We start from the raw sequence: 26,770 nt of genomic DNA on the forward strand, positions 1-26,770 counted from the left end.
TGGCCCCTCTTTTGCCTTTGTTTTGCCATCAGGATTTGTTGAGATTTATTTTGTTCATGAAATCTTGCCACACTGGCCCAGTTTTGTTGCTTAAATGTATTTCTCATGTTATTCTTAAAAGCTTTAGTAATCTCTTTGGGAGTGAAGTGGCTCAATTCTGTTTCCTGTCCTTTGTTGATGATATTATGTTTTCAGAGGAATGGATCAAAGTGGCTTGAAGCAACAGTCATTTTTTGCCTTCTGGTCCGACCAACCATGGCAGCTGCGAGAGACCGTGCATTACTAAATGATGCAGTTGTCAGTCGTAAATTTGCATACTTGTTTTCCCTTTGTATTTGTCTGAATGCCTACCATGTGCAAAGGCAGTGCACTATGCCTTTGAGGAAATAAAGATGAATAAGCTGTGACTCCTGACATCAAAGAGCTGATTCTCCAGCAGAGGGGCTATCATGCGTACTTGACCACCCTGCAGGGAGGTCAAGAGTGGAACCAGAGTCAGATGGGAACAATTGTGTTCTTATGCTAAGAAGACTCCCCGAAGGTGTTCCCTTCTGACGTATACTGCTAATGACATTATAATAGATGCGTTTCAAATGTCCTCATTTACAGTTGCCAGTGCAATAGATGTCTGCTTTCATTAAGTTTTCCAGCAAGTGGTTTTTATGGCTTGGTATGAAAAGTTCCCTCAAATTTAGGGGCACCTGGTTGGCTCATTCGGTGAAGCATCCCACTCTTGATTTTGGCTCAGAACATGCTCTCAGGAGCCCTGTGTCAGGCTCCACATTGAGCATGGAACCTACTTGGGATTCATTCTCTCTCTCTGTCTCTCTGTCTCCTCTCCCTTTGCCCCGCCCCCATGCACACATATTTTCTTTCTCTCTCAAAATAAATAAACATAAAAAATAAAAATTCCCCTCATATTTAAAATTATGCTAATGACTCGATCTTAATCTTTGTTAATTATGGCAACCTCAGCTCAGTTTTGTGAATGTCCTTTCAAATTTTATGATAAAACCAGTTCAACTTAAAAATATGTTTGTTCTCATCTGTGTTAACTCTGAGAACTCTGGATAACATGGGAGACCACCAGATGTTGTATTTTAGTTTATCCTTCATCTTTTCTTAGTTGTTGTTAAATTATTAGCAAATTAATTAATTATTAATTTGGAATAACTTTTCGCTGTTGCTGTTTTGCTATTGAATGGAATGACCATGCATTTCACGGGGGAAGTGCCCCCTGGTCTGGCTGTCTCTGTGGAGCTTTTGGCTTGGAGAATGCTGGTCTTGACTCCCAAGCACAGATGACATTAACGTGGTAGGTGCCTTGTAATTTAAGGGTGGTGACAAGGGTAGATTCCTTATATTTAAATATTAGGCTACAAGTGGCCATTTTAAGATGCTATAGGATGTTTATGCTGTATTCTTTTGGATTTTGAGGAATTTTTGAAATGCTTTCAGTGTTTTAAATGGAATTTTTACACTCAGAAAGATGCCAGTAAATGAATTGGTATACATCGAAATATAGGTAGTAATTTTGGAAGTTTATGAGATTATAGTAGGTTGGGAAAATAATGGTTGCAATCATGTATTCTGCTCTTCTTGGATGAATAAACAGGTGGAAAGCTGGGGCACCCATGGAATCATCTGGCATCGGTAGATGGGCTGGTGCCTGGGCTAAATCAACACTTTTAGATAAAGAGACCCTGCCTCCAAGCTCCTCTGTGGTTCCTCCAAAGGCTACCCCAGTGATTGTATTTTGTAGATTGCTTTCACCAATGTAGGGAGAAAAAGGTTAGGTTTTACATAATAATGAAGCTGTAACAGTGGTATCATACTGTATTTGGGTACTGTACTGTACGTAGTGTTCCTGTCAGTTAGGGATCTTGGTTGCTTGCAATGCAGGAAGGATGTAGACACTCACAGAATTGCAGAGAGGTTGGAAGCCCAGGAAGGATACAGGCTTGGAAGATAGGCAGGAACCAAAGAAAGGCTAGAGGGCCGGGCAACAATATCCATAGCAGAAGCCATGCTGCAGGAACCTTCTGGTCTTCATGCTGCTACTGTTGCTGCTGAGTGAGGAGTATTACCTCCAGCTGTCACCCCCAGCTTTCATCATCACCTAGGACTCAAAGTCCCAGGAGGATGAGATCGACCTGTGCATAAGCCATGTTCCTTGGGGTGGAGAGCAGATCTATCTCCTTTGAATTCTGAGGTGGTGATTGGGCCCTGCTTCTCACTAGGTTACTTGTCAGCACAAGGTAACTGGGGACTTCCTGCAAGGGAGATTAGGAACAAATAGGAACAGGACTGTGTACTGGATAGTGACCCTTTAAAAAGAAAGACAAAAGTCTACCATGGCTCTCCCCTTTAGCTGCCCAACAATCACATACACCTTTCTTACCATGCTTATGCAAGTAACATGCCCCAGCCAACATGATGTGACTCTTCCCTGTATGGCCGAAAGCTTAGCCACTTCCTCTTCAGAGGTGCTCCTCTTCAAGATCTTCTTTGTCCATGGCCTTCCATAGCCACATTTAAGATGAGCATTGAGGAAGATTGCTTTGGCAGGGACTGCAGTGCTTTAGCGTTTTATTGTTGTTGTTCCTGAGTTGGAGGTCTTGGGGTTGATTGTTTTAAGGATCAAGTAATTGTTAAGCCCTGTCAGCCAGACTTCTTTGGCAGCATCGATCCCTTGAACGTGTTTTGGCAGGGACGCCTGGGTGGCTCGGTCAGTTGAGTACCCGACTCTTGATTTTGATTCTGGTCGTGATCCCAAGGTTGTGGGTTTGAGCCCTGTGTTGGGCTCCACACTGAACGTGGAGGCTGCTTGGCATTCTCTCTCTCTCCCTCTGCCCTTCTCCCCCACTTGTGCTCTCTCTCTCTCTCTCAAACATGAAAAAAAGAGTGTTTTGGTTGTTAAGATTTATTGCCTTCCATGGAATAGTAACCAGAATCAGAGATCTGCCAACTGCCAGTGTTTTGAACCTAGGACGTGGTCTGAGAACTTGTCTCCTGGCAGTGGGACCTAGCCGTGGATGCTGTGCAGAGTGTCTTAGCTCTTGGTTAATAGAAACCACCTGGGAACAGTTAAGAAGCATAAGAAGCAATAGAACAGGTGATGCCTCTCCTGTGCTACATCTTCAAGGTGGGAGTACTATCCCTTCCTCAGGCCATAGAGGCAAAACAGTGGGCAGGTCACATCCCCTCATCATCTCCCACCTCCAGCCAAAGTGACTCCTTTAACAGCACCATATATTCTCCGCTCTGGCTTCCCAACAGGCCACTTTCACAGCAAGCTTGTCTTTTTCTTGAAGATCCTTGAGAAGTAGCCAACACATACTCCAGCATCTGAATTTTCCTTGAATTCGCTAAAGTTGGAGGCACAAGGTCCAAGTCATAAGGTGTGATAAGCCACGGTTTAATCAGTTGTTTGCTATCACATATCAAAGACGATCATCTTTCCGGTCCAAGATGGTAGTTCCTCCCCCCCCCCCCCCCCCAACTTGTAGTCTTGGCTCAGCCAGTCCATGCTCTTTGGCGTGTTACTTAGAACACTCCACTTCCTTGTACCAGCTTCTTCTGTTAGGTAAGATGCTTACTGTTGCAAATAATAGAAAAATCCAACTCAAACAGCTTAAACAATAAGGAGAATTAATTGGCCTCCATGTGTGTACACTTAAGAGCTGTGGAGCAGGTTTCTATTGTAATTTGATCCAGAGGTCTGTGATGTTATCAGGGCTCCTGCATTAATTCTCAGCTATTTATTTAGTTATTTTTGCCTTGCTTTCCTCCATGTGATGCCATTCTCCTCGGACTACACACACTCCCAATGTGAAAGCAGGCGTGACATGGCCGTGGCAGTTTCAAGTATCACATCTGTAAATTGTGCCATCCAGAGGTAGATAGAACCCTTGTCCTGATATACCAAGCCAAAGCTTGAGGCTCAGTTAAATGACGAGCCCCGAATCAATGACAGTCGCTGGGAGATGGGGATGTGTTGGTTGCCTTAGTCTAGATCATGTGCTACATTCCTGGCACAAGGGATAAAATTGGCTTCCTTAGAACAACATGGGTTTCTGTGGAGGGTCTTCGGAAGGGTGGGAGTGGGTATGTATGTGTCAAATAAGAAGTATCCTCGGTGCTCTATATATGTGCCCATTGAATTCTCCCATGTGACTTCTGATAGTTCATTGATATCTTGAGTTTTAGCAGGTGATTCTGAAGCAAACCAAGGCTGGATATAGTAGTCACAGTAAGGGGACTCAGTCCATGTGTAGGAAGCTAGGGAAGTGCCTCTATGCCGTTTCCCCAGTGTCCATTTTTACCATGAGAATGAGGGAGAGGGTGTCACTGTTTCTTCCCCCAAAGTTCTTAGATGCTAAAAAAGACAAAACAAAACAAAACAAAACAACAAAGTGGGAATGGAACAAAACTGTGCTTGAATAACTAAATGAATGTTGGTGTCTCCTTATCAGCTGGTTTATTGTTGTAGTTTGGTTTGCAAAGGTTGTGTTTTCAGATTTTTTTTTGTCTGCGACTCAGCATTTGATTTGTCTTCTCCCCCACTTTGGATTATGAAGTTGAGATAGAAGTGTAAAAATCAGAACCCCTACAAACGTGCTTGAAACTTGTATTTGAAAAGATGGTAAAGCAGGCTTAATTACAGAGAAAGATTACTTAATTATTGTTACCTGCAGCGAAGTCCTTGTCTTTCTGCCTCTGTTTCCATAAATAGACTTTATATACAGCCTGGAGCAAAGAGTTCCCATTCAGCCTCTTTGCTTAATTTAAATTGCTGGTTTGAGGTGGTTATTTTTGAAACCATTCTCAGGTTGACTTCCCCCTTAATCCCTAAACCTTCTTCCCTCATCTGCCAAATTATATGTAATGCATCGCAGCTAGAGTGCTTTTGGCATTTCATGAGTCTGAGAACTGGAGATTTGATTTAAATGTTAATTTATTGCGACAAAGGTTGAGCACTCATGTTCCTGTTCCTGTGCAAGTCTTTCTATGGGCTTGGCATGAGACCAGCTGCTCTCCCTGGCTTCTGCTACATCTCCAGAGACTGGCAGGTGCCCCTGCCCCGCCTCCCACCCATATTGTTTTAAAACAGAATCTGGCCTAGTTCTAAGCACATGAAACCATTCTATTGTTGGGCTTTAGTGATACCTAGGGCCATTTATTCTAGCTGTAGTTGGCATGAAATTAAAAAAAAATATACATATATGTAAACAAAAAAGTTTGATTTTTCTTCTTTTGATTATTAAATACTTCCTTGGTGGGTTGTTTTTGTTTATGAGAGACCTTTCCTCTCTGCTTCTTTTAGTCTCTATATCTTTGGCTTTTCAATGCACACATAAAAGATTTTTTTTTTTCTTAAAAGGGTCAGAAATAAAGGATGAGTTTGTGGATTCATATAAAGCATCGGTAATTAATAATAAAGAATTATATAATTCTCGCCCCTTCCCAGTTCTCTTGAAAATAGCCCAACTAGAATGCAAACTGGTGCAGCCACTCTGGAAAACAGTGTGGAGGTTCCTCAGAAAATTAAAAATAGACCTACCCTATGACCCAGCAATAGCACTGCTAGGAATTTACCCAAGGGATACAGGAGTACTGATGTATAGGGGCACTTGTACCCCAATGTTTATAGCAGCACTCTCAACAATAGCCAAATTATGGAAAGAGCCTAAATGTCCATCAACTGATGAATGGATAAAGAAATTGTGGTTTATAGACACAATGGAGTACTACGTGGCAATGAAAAAGAATGAAATATGGCCCTTTGTAGCAACGTGGATGGAACTGGAGAGTGTGATGCTAAGTGAAATGAGCCATACAGAGAAAGACAGATACCATATGGTTTCACTCTTATGTGGATCCTGAGAAACTTAACAGAAACCCATGGGGGAGGGGAAGGAAAAAAAAAAAAGAGGTTAGAGTGGGAGAGAGCCAAAGCATAAGAGACTCTTAAAAACTGAGAACAAACTGAGGGTTGATGGGGGGTGGGAGGGAGGGGAGGGTGGGTGATGGGTATTGAGGAGGGCACCTTTTGGGATGAGCACTGGGTGTTGTATGGAAACCAATTTGACAATAAATTTCATATATTGAAAAAAAAAAGTAAAAAATAAAAGAAAAAAAAGAAAATAGCCCAACTAAATATAGTTTCTGTTGCCTCTAGGAGATCTGCTAGATGTTCTAGACTAGAGTGGGAAGACATTTGTTTAAATTGTTATCTCAAGGAAGCAGACGAACCTTTGTATAAGATGTAATGTGCCTGAGTGACACCTTAATGAGAAGAATGAAATGTACTTCCCCTCAGTGTTAGGAACATGAAGATATATGAATATTTGTTAGTATCTTGAGGTATTGTTTAGGATTCATATACTGAAGGTATACAAAATTGACTTCTGCATCGGAAGCATTTAGAGGGAATGTCTCAGATGAATGCACTTGTATATCCTGGTAATATTAGAAAGAGTAACACAAAACACATGTACTCTACTTTCCCGTGTTCATATATTTGAAAGAATTTTAGTACTTTTGACAGCGATCAGATCTGAAGGCATGGGGATTTACCATTCTACTTTTGGGTGCATTCATTCATATTAGTGGTGAGGGTAGAATGCTACCTTTGTATTGTGCCTCTGTTTCTACTTGGTAGGGTTTCTTATTGAGCTAGAGAGAAACTGTAATATTTCTGGTCTGTTCATTGCATGTTCATTTGATTTTGCTTTTGTAGTGGTGTGTCTGTTGGGATGAGAATTAAGAACATTGAGGTCACTCTTGGCAAGTTATGTAAGCAACCTTTGATTTACAACACGGTTGTGTTCCTTTCTTTATGATGTGGTGTTGATACCTGGAATGAAATTTCCCCCCATAGGTGCAGTGTTATAAGTGGTGATTGAGTTCTTTAACATGAAATGTAATACTCTCTTAAGTAATCATAAGCAAAATTTCTTACCTCTCTGTACTTCCTTATCTTAAAATGGGGATAATGATAACAGTATCTACCTCATAGAGTTTTTGTGAGGATTAAATGAATTAATGCATGTTAAGTTCTTGATATAGTGTCTGATAGGTAGCTCATTGGTGGTATCATTTTAAAAACATTATTTCCTACTCTTGAAATCATTGTTGCACTATATGATAACTAACTTGGATGTAAATTTAAAAAATAAATTAAAAAAAAACAAAAAAAACCATTATTTCCTGGTGCCTGGGTGACTCAGTTCGTTGAGCATCCAACTCTTGGTTTCAGCTCAGATCATGATCTCACAGTTCATGGAATAGAGCCCTGCATCAGGCTCTGTGCTGTCGGCAGGGAGCCTGCTTGGGATTCTCTCTCCCTCTCTCCCTCTCTTTCCCTTTCTCCCTCTCTCTCCCTTTCTCTCCATCCCTCCCCAACTTGCTCTCTCTCAAAATAAATAAACTAAAAAAACATTTCCTGGGAAAATGCATTCTGAATTTCATCATGGAGTACTGAGGGATGCCATCTTGGGGGAAGCAGGTTCATATGGGTTCAAATCTGACATTGGTATGCAAGGGCTGGTGGAATGGTGTGGGTTGGGTTCTCTTTTAGAGTTTTGCAACCTCTGGCCAGGGAGAGAGGATGGTCTAAAGAGGTATAAACTTCTGCTTCTAAAAAGTCACAGAGATGAAAAATACAGCATAGGAAATAAAATCAATAATACTATAATAACTTTATAATCATACTGTAATAACACTGTGGGGAGCATTTTGTACTATATATACCTGTTGAATCACTGTGTTGTACACCTGAAACTAATATCACATTGTATGTCAGCTATACTTCAATTAAAATAAAAAAGAAAATGGAGATTCCAGTTTCTTAGTAGCTCCTTCTGTAGATGGAGTGAGCTTGGAATGATGGACTGGTAGGGAGGTTCAAGCAACTGGGGCTTCTTGCGGCTTGGTAGGGATTGCGGCTAGCTCAGAGGCTTCTGATTGTAGGTTGTAGGGAGGGGACGTTACGGCATTTGAGAGGCAGGCGAGGGCCATTTGAAACTACTGATGTTTCATTTTTCTAGTGGTGCTAAGAACCCATCTGAAATAATTTTGCCCATTTAAATTTTCCCTTTTCCCCCTCTTTCCTACAGCAAGAGACAATGGCCAAAATGGAGGTGAAAACGTCACTTCTGGACAATATGATTGGGGTTGGAGATATGGTTCTTTTAGAGCCTCTCAATGAGGAGACCTTCATCAACAACCTCAAGAAGCGCTTTGATCATAATGAAATATATGTGAGTATACACACCAAAGGTCATCTGTGGGGTTTGGACTTTGTATTTTGTGGCACAGAGCTGGCTTCTTTTCTCCAGACTCTTCTTTTTTCTGTTTGTTTATTAGAGTCCAGAGGTATGTGTTTAATCTCTCAGAAAGAGTTTTATGTTTGCTCATTTGGCACATGAGTAATATCGATTAGAGTCAAGTGAGTGTGTTTTCCATGTGGTATTTATAGAGTGCCAACCCTGTGCAGAGGATTGTACCGGGTGTTGGAGGCATCCTAAAGCAAGTAGAATGTTGAGTTCCTATCCTCTGAGGAACATATATTCAGGAGGAGTTTTAAAATCTATAGGTATCTTCTTGGGTGCCTTCATAAAATTAGCATTCTAACCTTTGAGAAGCTACCGATTAATATGCAAGGCAGTGAACTGTCAAAAAAGACATGAACCTTGTTGATATTTGTAGTTAATAGAGACAGGGACAGATTATCAGTTAAGAATATATGTTTGGTTCCTGGAGGTTTGGGAATAGTCCTGTCCTGCTACAGAGAAGCATATCGTCATATAAAAAAATGAAAACATATGAAGATACATGATAAAAGGAGAAAGTTTATGTTGTAAGAATTCTTTATAAAGGATTTTACAATGTTACTTTACCTATCTGTTCCTTAAATATATTTAAAACATGAGTAAGTGGTGCCTGGGTGGCTCAGTTGGTTAGGTGCCCGACTCTTTGATTCTATCTTGGGTCCTGATCTCATGGTTCGTTGGTTCGAGCCCTGTGTCGGGCTTTGTGCTGACACTGCAGTGCCTGCTTGGGATTCTCTCTCTCTCCCTCTCTCTGCCCTTCCCTTGCTTGCACTCTTCCTCTCTCTCAAAAATAAATAAATAAAAATAGTAACAAAAAAATAAAACATGAGTAAAAAATACATTCATATACAGCTTTTCAGGAATTTGCATAAAGCACAAAAGTTTGTATCTCTTCAGGTACGGATGCGTTGTTAACTAATCCAAGAAAATGGGGGCACCAATTCCTTGTCCCAGCAGTTGAGAAAGAAACAGCATGCTTTGGGTGGAAGTGGGTTTTTTTTCTTTTTTCAATTTTTAATGTTTATTTTTGAGAGAGAGACAGAGTGTGAGTGGGGGAGGGGTAGAAAGAGAGGGAAACACAGAATTTGAAGCAGGCTCCAGGTTCTGAGCTGTCAGCACAGAGCCCGATGTGGGGCTCGAACTCATAAACTGTGAGATCATGACCTGAGCTGAAGTAGGACGCTCAACCGACTCAGCCACCCAGGTGCCCCGAGGTGGAAGTAATTTTGTTAGATTCTGTCTTGCTCCTGAGTTCTTTCCCCCTCTTTTTATACCATATCTGTGTTTGCAGATGAATTGGATTATTGGGTTGTGCTGCATATTTTCCTATCACTGTGGGAACAGTAGGAAGAAATATAAATAAATAAGTGGAGAGATCATATAAGTATGATCACTTATTACTTTTGTGGAATGAATATATGAAAAAAATTATCTGCAAAGCTATATAATTTTATGCCACATGTAGCTTTCCTTTCCAGTTAGCCAGTCATGTTTCAAGGATAACTTTGTATAATTAATTTCCCAAGGAAGTGGTGGTTATCTTTTGGGAACTGAACTTTCTTATCTTCCTTGATTGGTGTTGCTGCAAGTAGGGAGGTTGACAGTCACTTGAGATGTGTGGATACTTCTTTTGGAATATTAATTTGACTGCTATGTATGAAGTTCAGAGATGCAGTTATGTAAAATGTTGATTCAAATGGAAAAGGTATAAAACAGCACTGCAGAGGAGGGAGGGAGGAGGTGTCCTTTGGTTTGGCTGTGAGGCCCGGGGTGTCACCTTCCCTCAAAGCGTAGTGGCTCAGCTTTCAGGTGGGAAAACCTTACGATTCTGCAGCTTTAACTGCAAGTATGGTCTGATAGCGAATGAAAGACCGACTTTAAACATCGGTCTTTGAGATGGAGATAGGAGGAATCCATTCTATCGTTAAGTAATGTTGCTGATCATTTTTCTTTTTGGCTCTAAGAAACACAGTTCACTTTTCGAGGACTTGAAAATAGGAGGGAGACTGGAACATTGCATGCATTCAAATACCTGATTGTTTTTGTGCCCACTAAAATAAAGCAGTCCCCTTTTTAACAAAATGCCAAATGTTAATGTTCATGAGTCTTCAGCAGACGAAATGTCTGGGTTTCAGCCCTACGTAATTTTATTTTCTAACCATTTGAGGAATGCCCTTTCTGGTATAACAAAAACAAAAGCAGAAAATTGCTTTCTGCTTCTAGATAGTCATATCAATTAATGTTTTCCATGGTACGTTAGGACTATCTTTTCCATGAGATGTGTGCCTTCATTTTTTGTAACTAAACATGCGTCATATTGGAGGGTTGGGCATTCTCTATTTTAAGCCACAAAAAAAAAAAAAAGGGTGGAGGGTGGTTATAGAGCAATATGTAGAGTATGATCCTGTTTTTTTTTAATGGGGGGATATGCACATAGGTCTGTATACTTGTTTGCACATAGAGAAAGGCAGGCTAACTTTGGGCATCACAGTGGAATGAGCTGAGATACGGGGACAGGGAAGGGTTACTGTTTTAGACCTCTGTATTATAGAACTCATTAAGTCAAGCATGTATTGTTTTTGTAATTAAAAAAAATACTCTACGCTAAATTTGATGACCACACCTTTGGAACCCCAAATGTCAGGTATACCACCCTTGAGAAATCTGTTTCTGGCTCTTATTCTAATAATATTCCTCCTCTGCTTTTGTTCATGGATTGCTGCAGAATTGATTAGCCTGATGCCAAAGGTCGAGTTAATATGACATGTAGAATTTTACTATCTTGTACTTTGCTTGTTTTTAAATTCTTTCCGAGAAAATGAAGGTGCAGTGTTTTTTGTTTTGTTTTTTTTTTTTTAATCTGTTTTGTGGTCTCATAGTTTAATACTATAAAAGTGGGTGGAGGTCTATGATGATCCATCATGTGAACAAATTGAGCAGTCATTTGTATGTTCAGAAGCCATGGTTGATAAAGGAGCCAATGAGTAGAAAGGTCTTGGCTCAGACTTTTGAACTCTGGCTGTACCCACAGACTTAGTAGCCTCTTTTGTGAACCAGCTCAAGGTCAGAGGACCCTCTTTTTCCATTCTGCCCATCTATCCACTTGCTCTACACCCCCAATATCTATTTCTTAAAATAGTCTCTGCCTTCACACAGCTCTCACAAGGGACCAGTTTGTCTCTAGATATGAGTTATCAACTCTCAAGAGCATTTATAATACTTAGTGATTTTCAGGATGCCCAGCCAGCTGACTCTGGAAGTAGAGTTCCTTGTGATCCTGTCATAATAAACCGGAATCTCTGGGTAGACCACTTGATTCACACACCTACTGCTTGGACCACTGATTGTGGCCTGCTGACCAGAATGAACTGAGTGGCTTAAGAAAATGATGTCCTCTCCTAAGATTGGGTAGGGCCAACTTTTTCCAAAGGAGGTGGGGTGTGTGTAAGTATGTGAATACCCAACCAAATATATTAACATGTTAAGAAGAGGAAAGGGGGAATGAATGCTCATGAGGTCTCTGCTGTAAACCCATCACATGTTGGGTTGGGAGTTTGTAATGAAGTAGCTTTGTGGGTGTTGATATGAAAAGGATATGCCCCATGAGAAGGATTTGTCATTTGCGTTCCAGGCTTCAGGTATACCCAAAGGCATGCTTCTCAGACTTTCTATTGGAGAACTCCTAATGGCAAAGAAGAGTAAATAGTTGCCTCTAGGGACTCTGGGGCCATAGTTGAAGTCCATCCGCTTCAGAGAAGTTTTGTCGAAATACTTGCTTCCAAACTAATTCAGTTGTATTCTATTCTGTAACGCATATGGGTTTGTTTTTATCTAATATGCTCCTTGCAACCCTTTGAGTAATAAGGTTTTTTTGGTGCTGATAAGTACATTTAGTTTGTTTTCTGTCTGAATTGTCAGATCGGGGATCATGTAGATACAGAGGTGTGAATTCGTCCATTTTAGGATTTTAAGTTAAACTAATTGTAATTACGAGTAACTGCTTTGACAATCTAGTAAAAATTGTCTTAATTTTTAGAAGTTAGTACTACAATTGGGATCCCCGTCGAGATGGAATCAGATACTTTTCCGAAGGATACTTAACATGCATGCTCTAGGAACATCCATCATTTGCTTTGAGGTGGGTTCATGCACTGAAGCACTGGGTTGGTTCATCATCCAGTGTGTGGCCAGGCAGCGTCTCTAAATCTGGGATGGTTCCGGACGTTGATGTGAGCTTTGCAGTAAGAGTTGTTCAGTTGGACAAGTGGAGGATCGGGTGAGAAAAGAGAGAGGCGATGTTGGCCTGATGGGGTAACATGCCGGGTCAGAGACTCTGTTTGCTTTTATTCCTCCCTCTTGACTGAGTGCAGTTCCGGCTGGGACAAGCTGCAGGATGTGATGTGCCTTTTGGTCTCCCAGTCTGTGTGGGGCCAGTGTTGGGAAATGTCGGTCGTGACATAACTGAGCATTGCTCTTCTGTATTCTTTTTTTTAAAAAATTTTTTTTTCAACGTTTTATTTATTTTTGGGACAGAGAGAGACAGAGCATGAACGGGGGAGGGTCAGAGAGAGAGGGAGACACAGAATCGGAAACAGGCTCCAGGCTTTGAGCCATCAGCCCAGAGCCTGACGCGGGGCTCGAACTCACGGACCGCGAGATCGTGACCTGGCTGAAGTCGGACGCTTAACCGACTGCGCCACCCAGGCGCCCCAACTCTTCTGTATTCTTTCTGCTGCCTTGGTCAGACCTTCTTCCGGCCTCCCCACCCCCACCCCCCACCAGACAGAATGGTGGCAGGATTTCATGCGGACTTGTAACGTAGGAGACCCACCCAGACATGATTCTGTTTTTAGGGTGACTGGTCAGGACTGTGGTTCTGTTCAGGGACAGGAAGGCTGCAATTTAGGCAAGAACAAGGCCCAGGGCAAATTTGGAAACTAAAGAACCGAGGTGTCTGTTCTCCGACAAGAAGTATTTTTGGTGCTGACAAGTCGATGTAGCGTGTTTTCTATCTGAATTGTTAGTTTGGGGATCATCCAGATATAGAGGGCTGAATTAGTATAGTTTTAGGATCTTAAGTTAAACTAATTGTGGATGTAAAAATGACTGCTTTGCAAGTCTAGTAAGAATTGTCTTAATTTTTAGAAGTTGGTGCTAGAATTAGGATCCCCATACGGATGGAATCAGATACTTTTATCAAAGATACACAACTATAAGTGCACAATCTGTTTGGTTTAAAAGAGTGCAAAGTAAATGGGGTTAACATTTATATACTTATTTGAAGTTCCAAAAACACTTCTCATTTACACACATGAAAATTCCTACCTACTGGCTGTAGATCTATTCCTGGGAATTTGGCATAATGATGTATTAGTTTCCTATTGCTGCATAACAGATTTCCCCCAAACTTTGCAACTTGTAATAACATACATTCCTTATCTCAGTATTTCTGGGGCCAGGAGTTTGGGCGTGGCTTACCTGGGTTCTCTGCTCTGGGTTTTACCAGGCTGTCATTGAGGTTTTGGCCAGGACTATAGTCTAATGGGAGGCTTGGTCCTTTTCTAAGCTCATGGGATGTTGGTGGAGAGCTAGAGTTTAGACATCCATTTTAGTGTTATTCTTCCTTTACTCGGACATTCTCCAATCTTTTTTTCTCTTAAAATTTCTTTTAAAAATTCTTTTTTTTTGGGGGGGGCGGGGGTGTATCTGGGTGTCTCAGTTGGTTAAGCATCCGACTTTGGCTCAGGTCATGATCTTGTGGTTTGTGGGTTCGGGACCCGCACAGGCCTCTGTGCTGACAGCTCAGAGCCTGGAGCCTGCTTTGGATTCTGTGTTTCCCTCTCTCTCTTCCTCTACCCTGCTCGTACTCTGTCTGTCAGTCTGTCTGTCTCTCTCTCAAATAAAAACATTAAAAATTTTTTTCTAATTCTATTTTTTCATTATAGAATTAACAACTACTTTTAGAAAAAAAAATCAGATGGTAAAGGGAAGCATAACACAAAAATGTAATTTTCTCACCTCAGTGTCCCAGTCTCATTTCTAGAAGTAATAGTAGTTAAGAGAGTAGTAGGGAATTTTCCAGATTATGTTATCAGCTTGATTAAAAATTAAAATTTTTTTGTTCTAGAATTGGAAGTAGGAAGAGGTTCTTTTTCACTGAGATGAATGGCTCTTTACCCAGAGAACCCAGACCCAAAAATATTTGAGTGAAAAAAGAACCATTTTTTTTTTAATTTTTTTTTTTCAACGTTTATTTATTTTTGGGACAGAGACAGAGCATGAACGGGGGAGGGGCAGAGAGAGAGAGAGGGAGACACAGAATCAGAAACAGGCTCCAGGCTCTGAGCCATCAGCCATCAGCCCAGAGCCTGACGCGGGGCTCGAACTCCCGGACCGCGAGATCGTGACCTGGTTGAAGTCGGACGCTTAACCGACTGCACCACCCAGGCGCCCCAAAAAAGAACCATTTTTGCTGCCCCCTCCCCTCCCATCTAGACCAAGCAGGGAAAGGAGGAGGGATTCCCTGACCTGGTGAAAGGAAGTGCCTTGATTTGATCATGTATGAACAGCTCACCATGACTAGACTCTGCCTACGTGGCTCATTGAAAGGGTAGATCGTTCAAGAGACATGAAGAGCGACTTGTGTGTGTTTTCAAGGGTATAGCTTTGGTGTTTGGAATGGAGACAGCGTTAGAAGGCTGGATAAAGCTGGTGAAAAATAGCAAATCACAAGGCTGAAGAGAAATGTTGTGTCTAATTTCTGAGCATAGTCTATCTCTTGGACAGTTTTATAATATTTTTCCAGAAAATCATTTTTGGTGATAACTTGCCAGTTTCAACCTGTGTAAGCTCTCTTAGCCTTTGGTGATTGGAAAATTTCTTCCTTCTTAGAACTTGCAAAATGGACACACATCTTTATCTGTTATTTACCAAGCTTAAGAGAGTTGTTTCATCATACAGGCCCTATACAGTACTTGAAATGTTTGTGTGATATTTATAATATATAATTTAAATGTTCTGCTCAAGGCCATATTTGAAGTTTATTTGGAGGAAATTAAGGCCCAACCTCGGGCCTGCAGAAGTGTCGTCTTTTGATGGCAATATGGTGGGTACTAGAAGCAAAGACCTGAGCCCCGGTCCTGGCACGACCACTTATTTGTTCATTTAATTTTCACTGGAGTCCTAGGTATTGTAGGGTTTTTTTTTTTATGTTTTTATTTATTTTTGAGACAGAAAGAGACAGAGTATGAGTAGGGGAGGGGCAGAGAGAGGGAGACACAGAATCCGAAGCAGGCTCCAGGCTCTGAGCTGGCAGCACAGAGCCCGATGCAGGGCTCAAACTCATGGACTGTGAGATCATGACCTGAGCTGAAGTCGAATGCTTAACTGACTGAGCCACCCAGGCACCCCCATAGGTTTTTAAATTATCTTCATTTTACCATGAGGAAGCCGAGGCTCAGAAAGACTAAGTAACTTGTCCAAGGTCACATAGCAAGTAGGTGATAAAGCTGGGATTTGCATCCAGGAAATCTGGCTCTAGAGTTCATGCTTTTAATAGTCCTGTTGACCGTATATGGTTGCTATGAGCATTCAGTGATACCATTAATATGCAGGTATTCACATTCTATAATGTGCTATTCAAAATAATTATGATATGTATAGATTACATATATGAATATGTATATGTATATGAATGTATAGATTTGAAACAAGGCAGTCTCACCGATCCAGATGAAGAATTCAAATGATAATCAACATGTTGAGTTAGCATTTAACAATGCAGTAACATGAACTGGCGTGACATGGAACGAGTGTGTTCAGTTCTAAAGTCGCAGGTGCCCACTAGTCAAGGAAAAGCGATAGCAACCATTAGGATGATGTTTTTCCTTCTGGAGGGTGGGACAAGATCTTGAAAGGAAATTGATTTTCATCACGTTCACTGGATGGCAGGAGATTGACAGCTGCACGTGGCCCGTCACTTTTATGAGCAGGAAGTAGAGGAGGAGGAGCAAATCACAGGGGACATGTGGCTGATTCACGTGACCAACTCAGCTCCCCCCCCGTGCATCTATTTCTGCTGTTAGATCTGTAGCACAGATATATATTAATGGGAATCGTAATTTCTAAAGAGACGCTGTTTTGTTTCTCAAACTCTGTTTTGGAGGGTTGGAGGCTGAGATACGAGGTGGCATGTTGGAAAAGGCATATAGAGCGAAGGTTGAATCTCGGCCACTTGCAACCACCGTGAGCGCTGTGAGTAATTGAGAGTCAGTTTTCTCATCCACACGTTAGGTATCATGATACTTATGTTGTTGAGATGTGATGGAGATTAGGGAGCATCTTAGCGTGGTGCTTGGCACATAGTAGGTGTGGAGTACCTGGTAGGTGCCATGACCGTCTGAAAAACTTGGAAACCAGAATGACTTTTCTTTAAGGGCTCAGACACTGTGATTTCCTTGTAATTACAGTCTTTCTCTTTCTCCCCTCCCCCGACTTTCTCTTTCCCTCCCTGTCTCCCACCCTCTTCCTCCCTCTTTTCCCTGCCCCCCCTCCCTCTTTGGTATTCATTGAACAGATTTCATTTTTGTTGTATTACTATTTCAATTGTCCACAAATATTATTTTCAGATAGTAATAGACCTCTAACACAGGACTGCTCTGTACCTTAGTTAAGAGTTTTATTAGGTCTGGAGAATGGTACATTTTTGGAAAATACTTTTCTCATTGCAGAGTTTATCTCAACAAAGATATTATAGTATTGTGTTACTTTGCTCTAAAATAAAGGCTGCCCGCGGTGATATTTTTAGCCAGTGTTTCAGCGTGGCATAGAACTCATATATAGTTCTGTAATTCATAGTCTGAAATGACTGGCAGCCCAGGAAGAAAGGGTTGTAATATGATGGTAGTTAAGTCAAGCCTCGGACTGCTCTAACAGTGGCCATGGCTGACTAGCCTGCTTGCCCTCCTTGGCAGCCATGATTTGTATGACCCCCGGACTACGTGTGGGCTCCCGCTCTAAGACCGGTCATTTGTGGGACAGCAGAGACAAGAAGATGAACAGTGCTTGATTCTTTCCTCAAACTGTGAATTGAGAAATCCTGGAAAAATAAAACTATCAATGAAAGCAGATGCTGGCGGTCATGAGGTTGTAGGGCCATGGTGGGCCATGCTACAAGCAGGCACTATGAGTAAGCCTCTTTGAAATAGACCGGCTATAGAATAGAAAGTGAGAAAACCAGTTAGGAACAGGCCCAGAGAAAAGCAGAAACATGAGCAGGGATGAGCACACTGATACGTGGAATTGGACGGGAAGTTACCACCAACTTGTGCTGCCTTAGCATGATGCCCTGCACTCATACTCACTCTTGGGTCACAGGCTGCTCAGGGGTTCCTGGATGTGTTCCTTTGTTCAAGAGCTTAGTACTTGAGGTACAGGAACCCAGGACTTGATATAACATGACAGCATCACTGTGCTGAGCGGCTGAAACAGTCTGACCGAATCCCACTTCTCTGTTCTAATGTCACAGACTTTGGCATAGAGCTTTGGCATAAAACCGTCTCTTCCACTCATGGGGAGACCTTGGGCAATTTTTTTTAAAACCTTCAAATGCCTCAGTTTCTTCTGCAGTAAAAATAGGCTGTTATTCATGAGTTCTCTCTATATATTTTGCATACGTATCACAAATATGTTCTTAGAGCGGGTATGTGTGACGTACACACTGAATGACATTGTGTTGGATATAAGACCCAGAGAGAAGGCTACATCAGTATTGACCTTGTGTTTGTAATTTTTTCACTCAGGCAGCTTTTCACAGTTTTGGACTGTGTCTAAAAAAACCCAAAGTGTTGGCTAGGTCAAACTGTGTTTTTCAACAACCAAATAAGACAAAAGTCTTCTTTGGGGGAATCTGGGAAATCTTACGGATGTCTAATGAAAAATACTGTGGCACGTAATGTCTTCATGTCTTGTGATCAGATTCCCAGGATCTGGGACTCAAGAAGAGGATAAATTCCTCCTCATGAAGTGAGTCACGTGTTGTCATTTCTGAAGATCCCATCAGCTTATCCTGTATCATCATTTTCTCAGGATCCTAGGCGTTTAACATTAGCTTCATTAAGACGTACCTCACGTGCTCATCTGATAACTCTTCAATGCTCTGTATACAAAGACCATTTTGTAAGACTTTGGCATCATAGGATACCTCCAATTTAGCTGAGTTACTAACGTATGTTATAGGCTTTCAAGTCCTGGCTCTCTACGATGGCCAGCAGATTCCAATAGAGTGAAACTGTGAGTTTCCGTAATCATAGCAGGTAATATTTATGGGACACTTGATGTATCTCAGGTGCTGTGTTTCATGCTTTAACACAGAATCTCATTTAATCCTCAGATGAAGGAGGAACCAATATTCTCCTCCTTGTTCAGATGAGGAAACTTAACTTGGAGAAGTTAAGTAGATTACCCAGGAAACCAGAAAACTTTGCCAGATAACTTGGAACCATGGTTAAACAATATTTCAAAGGCATTTGAAGCAAATTAAATTCTGTGTGACATAGAATCTGAGCAAAGAGCTCAAAAACACTTAAGTCACTCTGATTCAGCATCTGACTCCCCCCCCCAACACACACACACACACACACACACACACACACACACACACACTGACTGCTCTCAGACTGGATGGAGCTCAGGCCCCTCACTTTGATGTTTGAGGCTCTCTGCAATTTGATCCCAGTCTTATTGTCTGGGTGATTACTCACAGGAGATCTTTGCTCTAGGCAAGCTGTCTCATTCCTGTCTTTGAAATATGGGTGGGTGGGCCTTTGTACCTCTGTCCATGTTTAATCCATGTTGGAGCATGTGTCAGAATTAACTTCCTTTTTAAGGCTGGATATCTTCCACTGTATCTGTATATTTCATGTTGTTTATCCATTCCTCCACCAGCAGATGCTTGGGTTGCTTCACCTTTTGGCTGTGGGGAACAGTGCCGCAGTGAACCTGGACGTACAGATAACTGTTTTGAGTCTCTGGCAATTCACACTTAAAAAAAATTTTTTTTGAAGGATGCAACTATCTTAGTAAAATTTTAGAAAAAGAGAGAGGGGTTCAATCATTACCTAAAACCTGAATTCTCCTATGCCACTCTTTGGGGGAACATTACTTTATGTGAATCACACCCATCCTTTTAGACCTGCTCAAATCTTCTGACTTCCTGGATCATCATTCTTGGACCTCTGCAGTTCACAGTGACCATTCCCTCAAGCAGACCTGACCCAAAGCACTCACCTAGGCAGTAAGAAGACCAATGACTCCGGGCGGCTGCTGGGTGGCTCAGTCGGTTAAGCATCTGACTCTTGGTTTCAGCTCAGGTCATGATCTCGTGGGATTCTCTCTTCCCCTCTCCCTTTGCCCCTCCCTTGCTCGCTCTCTATCCCTCTCTCTCTCAATATAAATAAATGAACATTAAAAAAAAAAAAGATGACTAATGACTCATTTAGCCAAGAATCACTTAGATCTTATCTTTTTTTTCGTGGCCAGACTAGTTAACTCTTAAATTTTATGTTTTATGATGTAAAAGTCTCACCTCCTGAGCTCTATTATAAGCTCCTTGGGAGCACAGACCATAGGAGTGTCCTTTATTTCCCACTCTGCCAAACACGATGTTGTGCGTAAAGAAGGCTCTTAGTAAATGTGTTGCTTGCTTGTTCAGTGGCTGTACCTAAATTCTGTCCAGGCAGTGCAGCCATGTGAAGGTTTATTTTTCCTTGGGTCCAACCCATCCTGGATTTGAACGGTTATCACTGTACAGGTGAAAGTGGCTTGGAGGAACATGGCTTGGAGATGGATTTGGAAGAATCCTACACGTGCTTTTAATACTTCCTTGGTGCCATTTTAGGCTAAATCATTAGGCATCAAGTAAGATACTTCATTAAATATTACCTGTGGCATTGCCACTCTCCTGGTTTATTTCTCTAAAGTTAAGGAATGATTATTATACATTGTTTTGCATTTCTTCACAATGGAGGCACAACTTTGTGTGCTGGGATAAACATGAAAAAAAAGTTTTTGTTGGGGCGCCTGGGTGGCTTCGTCAGTTAAGCATCCAACTTCGGCTCAGGTCATGATCTCACGGCTTGTGGGTTTGAGCCTCACATCCGGCTCTGTGCTGGCAACTCAGAGCCCGCCGCCTGCTTGGGATTCTGTGTGTGTCTCTCTCTCTGCCCCTCCCTTGCTTGCTCTCTCTTTCTCTCTCAAAAGTAAATAAACATTAAAAAAAAAACAAAAAACTTTTTTTTTTTTGGATGAAAAATTTTCTCTGTAACTAGGTCTTTTCCTCCCCCTCCTCTTTTTTTGTTTATCCCTGGTGGCATAAGGATTTCAGCATTCCTGAGCTAATCAAATAAGAAGCTTCTGCCCAACAGATGGCCCTCTGTTACACAAAGGTGAAGATGCTGCCGAAAGGCATTGCACGGTGCAAGTTTCTCTGATTAGGCATTGTTCTTGGCCACTTTCCTCGAAGCTGAAGCTTCGGAGGCCTAACTGATAGAGTGGATCGAGTGCTCTGATGAGATGAAAGTGGACTCCTCGTCCTGACTGCACTTTTGTTAGATAATGTGCTGATACCGCTTAACTTCTTTGTGCTCCATCGTTATGGACCTTAAGGTGGAAACTTCATATCCATCTCATGGGGATTGAAGAAGAGTTTAGAAAAAAGGTGTTTAGGGGCGCCTGGGTGGCTCAGTCGTTTGAGCGTCCGACTTCAGCTCAGGTCATGATCTCACAGTCTGAGTTCGAGCCCTGCATCGGGCTCTGTGCTGATGGCTCAGAGCCTGCAGCCTGCTTCACATTCTGTGTCTCCCTCTCTCTCTGCCCCTTCCCTGCTCATGCTCTGTCTCTCTCTGTCTCAAAAATAAATAAAAACATTAAGAAAAAAAATTAAAAAAAAAAAAAGGAAAAAGGTGTTTAAGTGCGTATTTTATGCCAGCACTTTAAGGTTTGGGGATGAGTTTTTAAGGAGCTGCAGAGATGGTAAACAACTAACTGAAAATCATCCTGAAGAAAATAAGGACACTGGTAGATCGGCAGATGGGATGCCTAGTTAGAGCCTCAGCAAAGCAGGGGCTTTAAAAATATATTTTGGAAAAAGTTGATATTGAAAAGAGGTGCCAAAGTAGTCATCGTGGTGAAAACAAGTCATCGTAGGGTTTCAATTACATGTATTTTATGGTTTAGTTATAATTTTATTTTCAATTTCATGCGGGGAATTGAAATGTAAACTTCTAGGAGCGCCTGGGTGGCTCAGTTGGTTAAGCGTCCGACTTTGGCGCAGGTCATGATCTTGTGGTTTGTGAGTTCAAGCCTTGCGTTGGGCTCTGTGCTGACGGCTCAGAGCCTGGAGCCTGCTTCGGAGTCTGTGTCTCCCTCTCTCTCTGTGCCCCTCCTGCCCCCTCCACTCTCTCTCTCTCTCAAATAAATATTAAAAAATTAAAAAAGAAATGTAAACTTTTAGAATTTTAGGTGTCTAAAGATCTTCATGTTGCCCCGGGAAGAGCTGTGGTACGAAGGACGTGAAACTGTTCTGACTTTCCTGTGTCTGTCTACTAATGTTTCGTTCACCTAGCATTGCGGGCTTCCACGCGATGGAGACTTGGAAAATATTCAAACTACGCTTCAATGTTTAACTTGAAAAAAGTTTTTTTTTGGTCGGATATGTTTCCAAAACGTGTATATCCTTGTCCTCAAAATCATAATACTCTGTCTCATTTCAGCCTTTCATCATCCTTCTTTGTTCTGACAAGATGCACTCAGGGCCAGCGGATCTGAGATGCAGGCTCTTACTCTAAACAGCTCTTCATTTTTATGCTCTTAAAATTATTTTGATCCCTTCTTACTCCTTTTCTTTCTTTCTTTCTTTCTTTCTTTCTTTCTTTCTTTCTTTCTTTCTTAACTTCCTTCCTTCCTTCCTTCCTTCCTTCCTTCCTTCCTTCCTTCTCTTTCTGTCTCTTTTTCTTTTTTCCATTAGTGGCCATTGTGTCTTCCCTTAGGGTAGGAGTTCTTAACCTGGCATATCAGCTGTATGCAAACTTTTTTTTTTAATTGTTAAAGTTTATTTTATTTATTTATTTTGAGAGAGAGAGAGAGAGAGAGAGAGAGAGAGAGAGAGGGAGAGAGAGGCAGCGTGCATTAGCTGGGAAGGGCAGAGAGAAGGAGAGAGAGAAACCCAAGGAGGATTCACGCTGTCAGCATAGAGCACCAACACGGGGCTCGAACTCAGGAACCATGAGATCACGACTTGAGCCGAGATCAAGACCCAACACTTAACTACCTGCACCCTGCAGGCACCCAGCTGTATGCACATTTTTGTTTTTCTTCTGGGGAGAAGTGTCATAGCTTTCATTGACGTTTCAAAGGGACCTACAACTAAAAAAAGGTTAAGAAGTGCTCTGTAGCAGTATTTTTTCAACTGTAAGTTTCAACCTATTAATGGGTGATAAAAACCATTTAATGGGTTAGGGCCCGCAGTTTTTTTAAAAAAAATGGTAATGAATAGAGTTGAACAAATAATATCAGTGCATGACATGGTAAGAGTATTTAGGGTTTTGTGAGAGTTTGGTTTCATATATGTGTGTACGTGTGTGTAAATATCTACTCAAATACACATACTTTGTCGTGATGAAAGTTTATTTCTCACAATGAGTCGTAGTCAAACATTTGAAACACGCTGTGACAGAATGGCCCCAATTTAGAGATGTTGTTGCTGTTTCTCTGTAGTGTGCTGAGAGACCGTATGCCAAGTTCATTAGAAATGTGGCTAAAATGAAAGGATGTGAAGCTAGAAGGACTTTCTTTCCTTTTTGAAATATTTACAGAATTAATTACATAGGAATAAGAGAGGAAAGTAAGATAGAAGATAGGTCAACAGTGACACTATCCCAGTGCTGCCACTGGGAGTAAAACACAGTCGCGTGGGTCCTGAAGGTAAACACCACAAGCAGTGGTTTTCACCTCTGGTTCCAGATGGCCTTCTCTGGGGACACGTTAAAAGATGTGAGAGCCTGTCTGCTCCCAGACCATTGAAATTGAATCTCTGAGGATGGGGTTCTGGAAGAACTCTCTTCTAGAATAAAATGCATGGTCTTTGGGGTGTATACGTATCAGGGGTCTTTCTTCTGGGTTCTGAATTGCTGGATGCACGTCCTCCAGAAAAGACTTCAGTTTTCACTGTGATCACAATAGGGATATACAAGTATTATTTGGTTATTCACAAGGCATCTGTTCTGGAATGCTACAGATATCTGAAGTATGAAGACGGAGATTGTTTTGACCTGGGAATGTTTGAACATTCTTGATTTAATGTCTGCCCTTGAGAAGTGAAAGATAAAAGTTGCTAATTGTGCCCTTTGTAAGAAGGTAGAGCCTTTCCTCTTTCTCTTCCCTTTTCTTTCCTCCTTACTCCTTCCCCTCCCCTCCCCTCCCTTCCTCTCCTTCTCTTCCCTTTTCCCTCCTGGATGTCAGAGACTGGTCCCATAGGGCGGTGGGAATAAAGGGAACTTTCCAGTGTGTGGTGGTGGAGTGCACATGCTTGAGTTCTTGGAGGTGCCAAGGGGTGGGAACATGGAGGTGGTAAGCTAGGTAGTGGCTGAGATGGTTAGGTTTGTTATACTGAATAAACAAGTACATACATACATACATATGAGGCTAATGAGAGCCAGGCTTGTCTCTGTTGGAGAAGGTCGATAGAACTTAACTGGTAGGTGATCTTGGCCATTATGTGAAAGGAATGCCTTTCAGTGTAATTAGCCTAATGGAAGAACATCCTCTGGATTCCAGTAGGAGTTTCTCTGTGCGAGTCCTTTGGGGCGCAGGGACAAGGCTGAAGTGTGAGCCCAGCCATAGAAGTGGCCTGCTGGGAAATGAAGTAGGCTGTGAGACACCTTTCTGTGGGCTCCCTTGGTGCTGGCACCATCTGAGCTCTGTAGTAGTAGTTTGTTGATGGACACAGGATCTATGCACCTCTTATTTCCAGTCAAGTAAGTAAGTGGAACTCTAGGGGGCAAGGGATGGATCCTTGTTGCTGCTCCCTTTTGTAAAGATTTGTACGTATTTCTGTGTTTCCTTTTTTTTTTCTCCTTGCCATATTCAGAATAAAAAGGACACACCCAGCCTTGTCTTTTATTTTTATGTACTTGTCTTTTTTTTTTTTAATTTTAAGATTAAAAAAATTTTTTTTAATTTATTTTTGAGAGATAGAGCATGAACTAGAGAGGGGCAGAGAGAGAGGGAGACAGAATTGAAGGCAGGCTCATGCTGTCAGCTCAGAGCCCGACATGGGGCTCGAACCCACGAAGCCTAAGATCGTGACCTGGGCTGAAGTTGGACGCTCAACCCAGCTGCCCCTTTATGTACTTGACTTTAAGAAACTCTGTGTCTTATCTGCAACCTCTTGATGCTGGTGGTTACTTAATGAGTTCGTTTGTAGTTCTTTCTAGACTATGGTGCAATAAGAAGATACTAACTTTAAATAGTATACAGTTGCTTGTTAAAAAAAAAAAAAATGTCTGTCAATTGTAAGTCCAGGTGTTAATTGATGTAAACATGAACTATCTGGTCCCTGTTGTTCTGATCCCCAAAAGGGAGTTTTAATCTGGTATTGCAGTTACCTGAGTGGAGAATGGATAGCTGCCTAAAACCAGAGTAGATCTGTAAACTCCACCCAGCCAATCAGCTGCTGCTGGGCATTCTTTCCTGTCTCAGACAAAGGAGGACTGTGACTGAACATTTGAGTTATTCTCTTGGTACGTGTGGGAATATTTAAATCTTTGATTAATGCACATAGACCCTTCAAGGAAAAAACCCTTATAAACAGTAAGGGCAGGTGTCATGGTAGAGGACAAACCTAGTAGGAATTCATGATTAGAGGATACATATCTGAAACATATACATAAAGTAGAATGGAGAGATAGCACAGTTACTTTTACTGTTTCCTTACTGAGATTGATAAAACTTGCCCTTTACTGATTTGTTGAGCTCTGTTGGTGTATCAGTAATTGTTGCTGGGTAACAAACTAGCTCCCCAAATGAGTGGCCTAAACAACAACCATTTATTTGTGCACAGTTCTCTGGGATAGCAGTTTGGGCTGATGTGAGCTTGGTGTATTTTCTCCTGGTCTCACCTGGAATCACACATCTGACCTTAGGCATCTGGTGGCCTAACTGGGACTGGATGGCTTAGAATGGCCTCAATCATATGTCTGATGGTTGGTTGTCAGACTGTGCAATTCAGGGCACCTTGGCCATCTACGTAGCTCAAGTTCATTCACATCCTGGCTTCCAGCCATAGCCATAAAAAAGGGGTTCATCCTATACAGGCACTATTCAAGCCTCTGCTTGTGTCTCATCTTATTTTTAAAAAAAATTTTTTTAACATTCATTTTTTGACAGAGACACAGTGTGAGTGAGGGAGGGGCAGAAAGAGGGAGACACAATCCGAAGCAGGCTCCAGGCCCTGAGCTGTCAGCACAGAGCCTGATGCGGGGCTCCAACTCACGAACCGTGAGATCATGACCTGAGCTGGAGTCGAACGCTTAACCGATTGAGCCGCCCAGGTGCCCCTTGTGTCTCATCTTATAATGTCCCATTGGACATTTGACAGTCAAGTCACATAGACAAGTCCAAACTGAAAAGCTGGAGGAGTAAACTGTATCTCTTGATAGAAAGAGTGGCAAAGTCACATTTCAAGGGGTCTGCCTGCAGGGGTGGAAGGAATTGTTCTAGCCATCTTTGCAAACAACATCCCACAGTAGGAGCCTGAGGGAAAAGGGTATACTTTAATGATTTGTTCAGTGGCAACACGTGGCATAAAGGTTTAATAAAATATTAGGCACTGTATACGTACTTGCTATTATATTTCAACAGAAGAACAGTTACACGTGAGTCACTTTCTTAGATGAACTGGCCCTGTCTGCATTGGTCATTCAGTTAACCAGTATTTATGGGACATCAGTAAAAGGTCAGGCCCTTTCTTGGTGGTAGGGAAAGAGTTGGGGAAAAAAAGCACACGATTCAGTTACGTATAATAAAAGTCACAAGTAACAAAGAGAAACGTATTAACTCAATAGTGTGGCTTTTGATTTTGAGGTTGAGGTAGCAGAGTTTGCTCTTTCTGTAAGAATGCCACAGAGGCAGATTTTTATCAAGAGGTTAGCCACCGTGAAGTGTGGTTTTAGGGAGCACCTTGATCATTGGTTTCTCTGCCAACAGCAAATACGTATTTCGATTATTGTGTTCAAGAAATTACCTAAAAAAGGAGAGTCATGTACTTTTCTACTGAAGAAGGCCGATCTTTTAATCAACAGATACTAAAAGAATAACCAGTCATTATATTTTCATATCTGCCAGTGTAACTAGTATTAGTTCGAAGCTAGTGAGACAGT

General features: G+C 41.7%; 1 protein-coding gene across 7 annotated transcripts in view; it reads left to right on the forward strand.

The window, feature by feature from the left end:
* MYO1B (myosin IB) overlaps positions 1 to 26,770 on the forward strand; it is a 190,459-nt gene that overhangs the window by 26,384 nt on the left and 137,305 nt on the right. For all 7 annotated transcript variants that reach the window (XM_040475695.1, XM_040475693.1, XM_040475696.1 and 4 more), the window contains exon 2: positions 8,121 to 8,264. In XM_040475695.1, the coding sequence (XP_040331629.1) occupies positions 8,130 to 8,264 (135 nt within the window). In that variant the 5' untranslated portion in view covers positions 8,121 to 8,129. The remainder of the gene's footprint in view (positions 1 to 8,120; positions 8,265 to 26,770) is intronic.

The sequence above is a fragment of the Herpailurus yagouaroundi genome, unplaced genomic scaffold (assembly GCF_014898765.1).
Source record: "Herpailurus yagouaroundi ecotype Mexico unplaced genomic scaffold, PumYag 140, whole genome shotgun sequence".
Taxonomy (NCBI): Eukaryota; Metazoa; Chordata; class Mammalia; order Carnivora; family Felidae; genus Herpailurus; species Herpailurus yagouaroundi.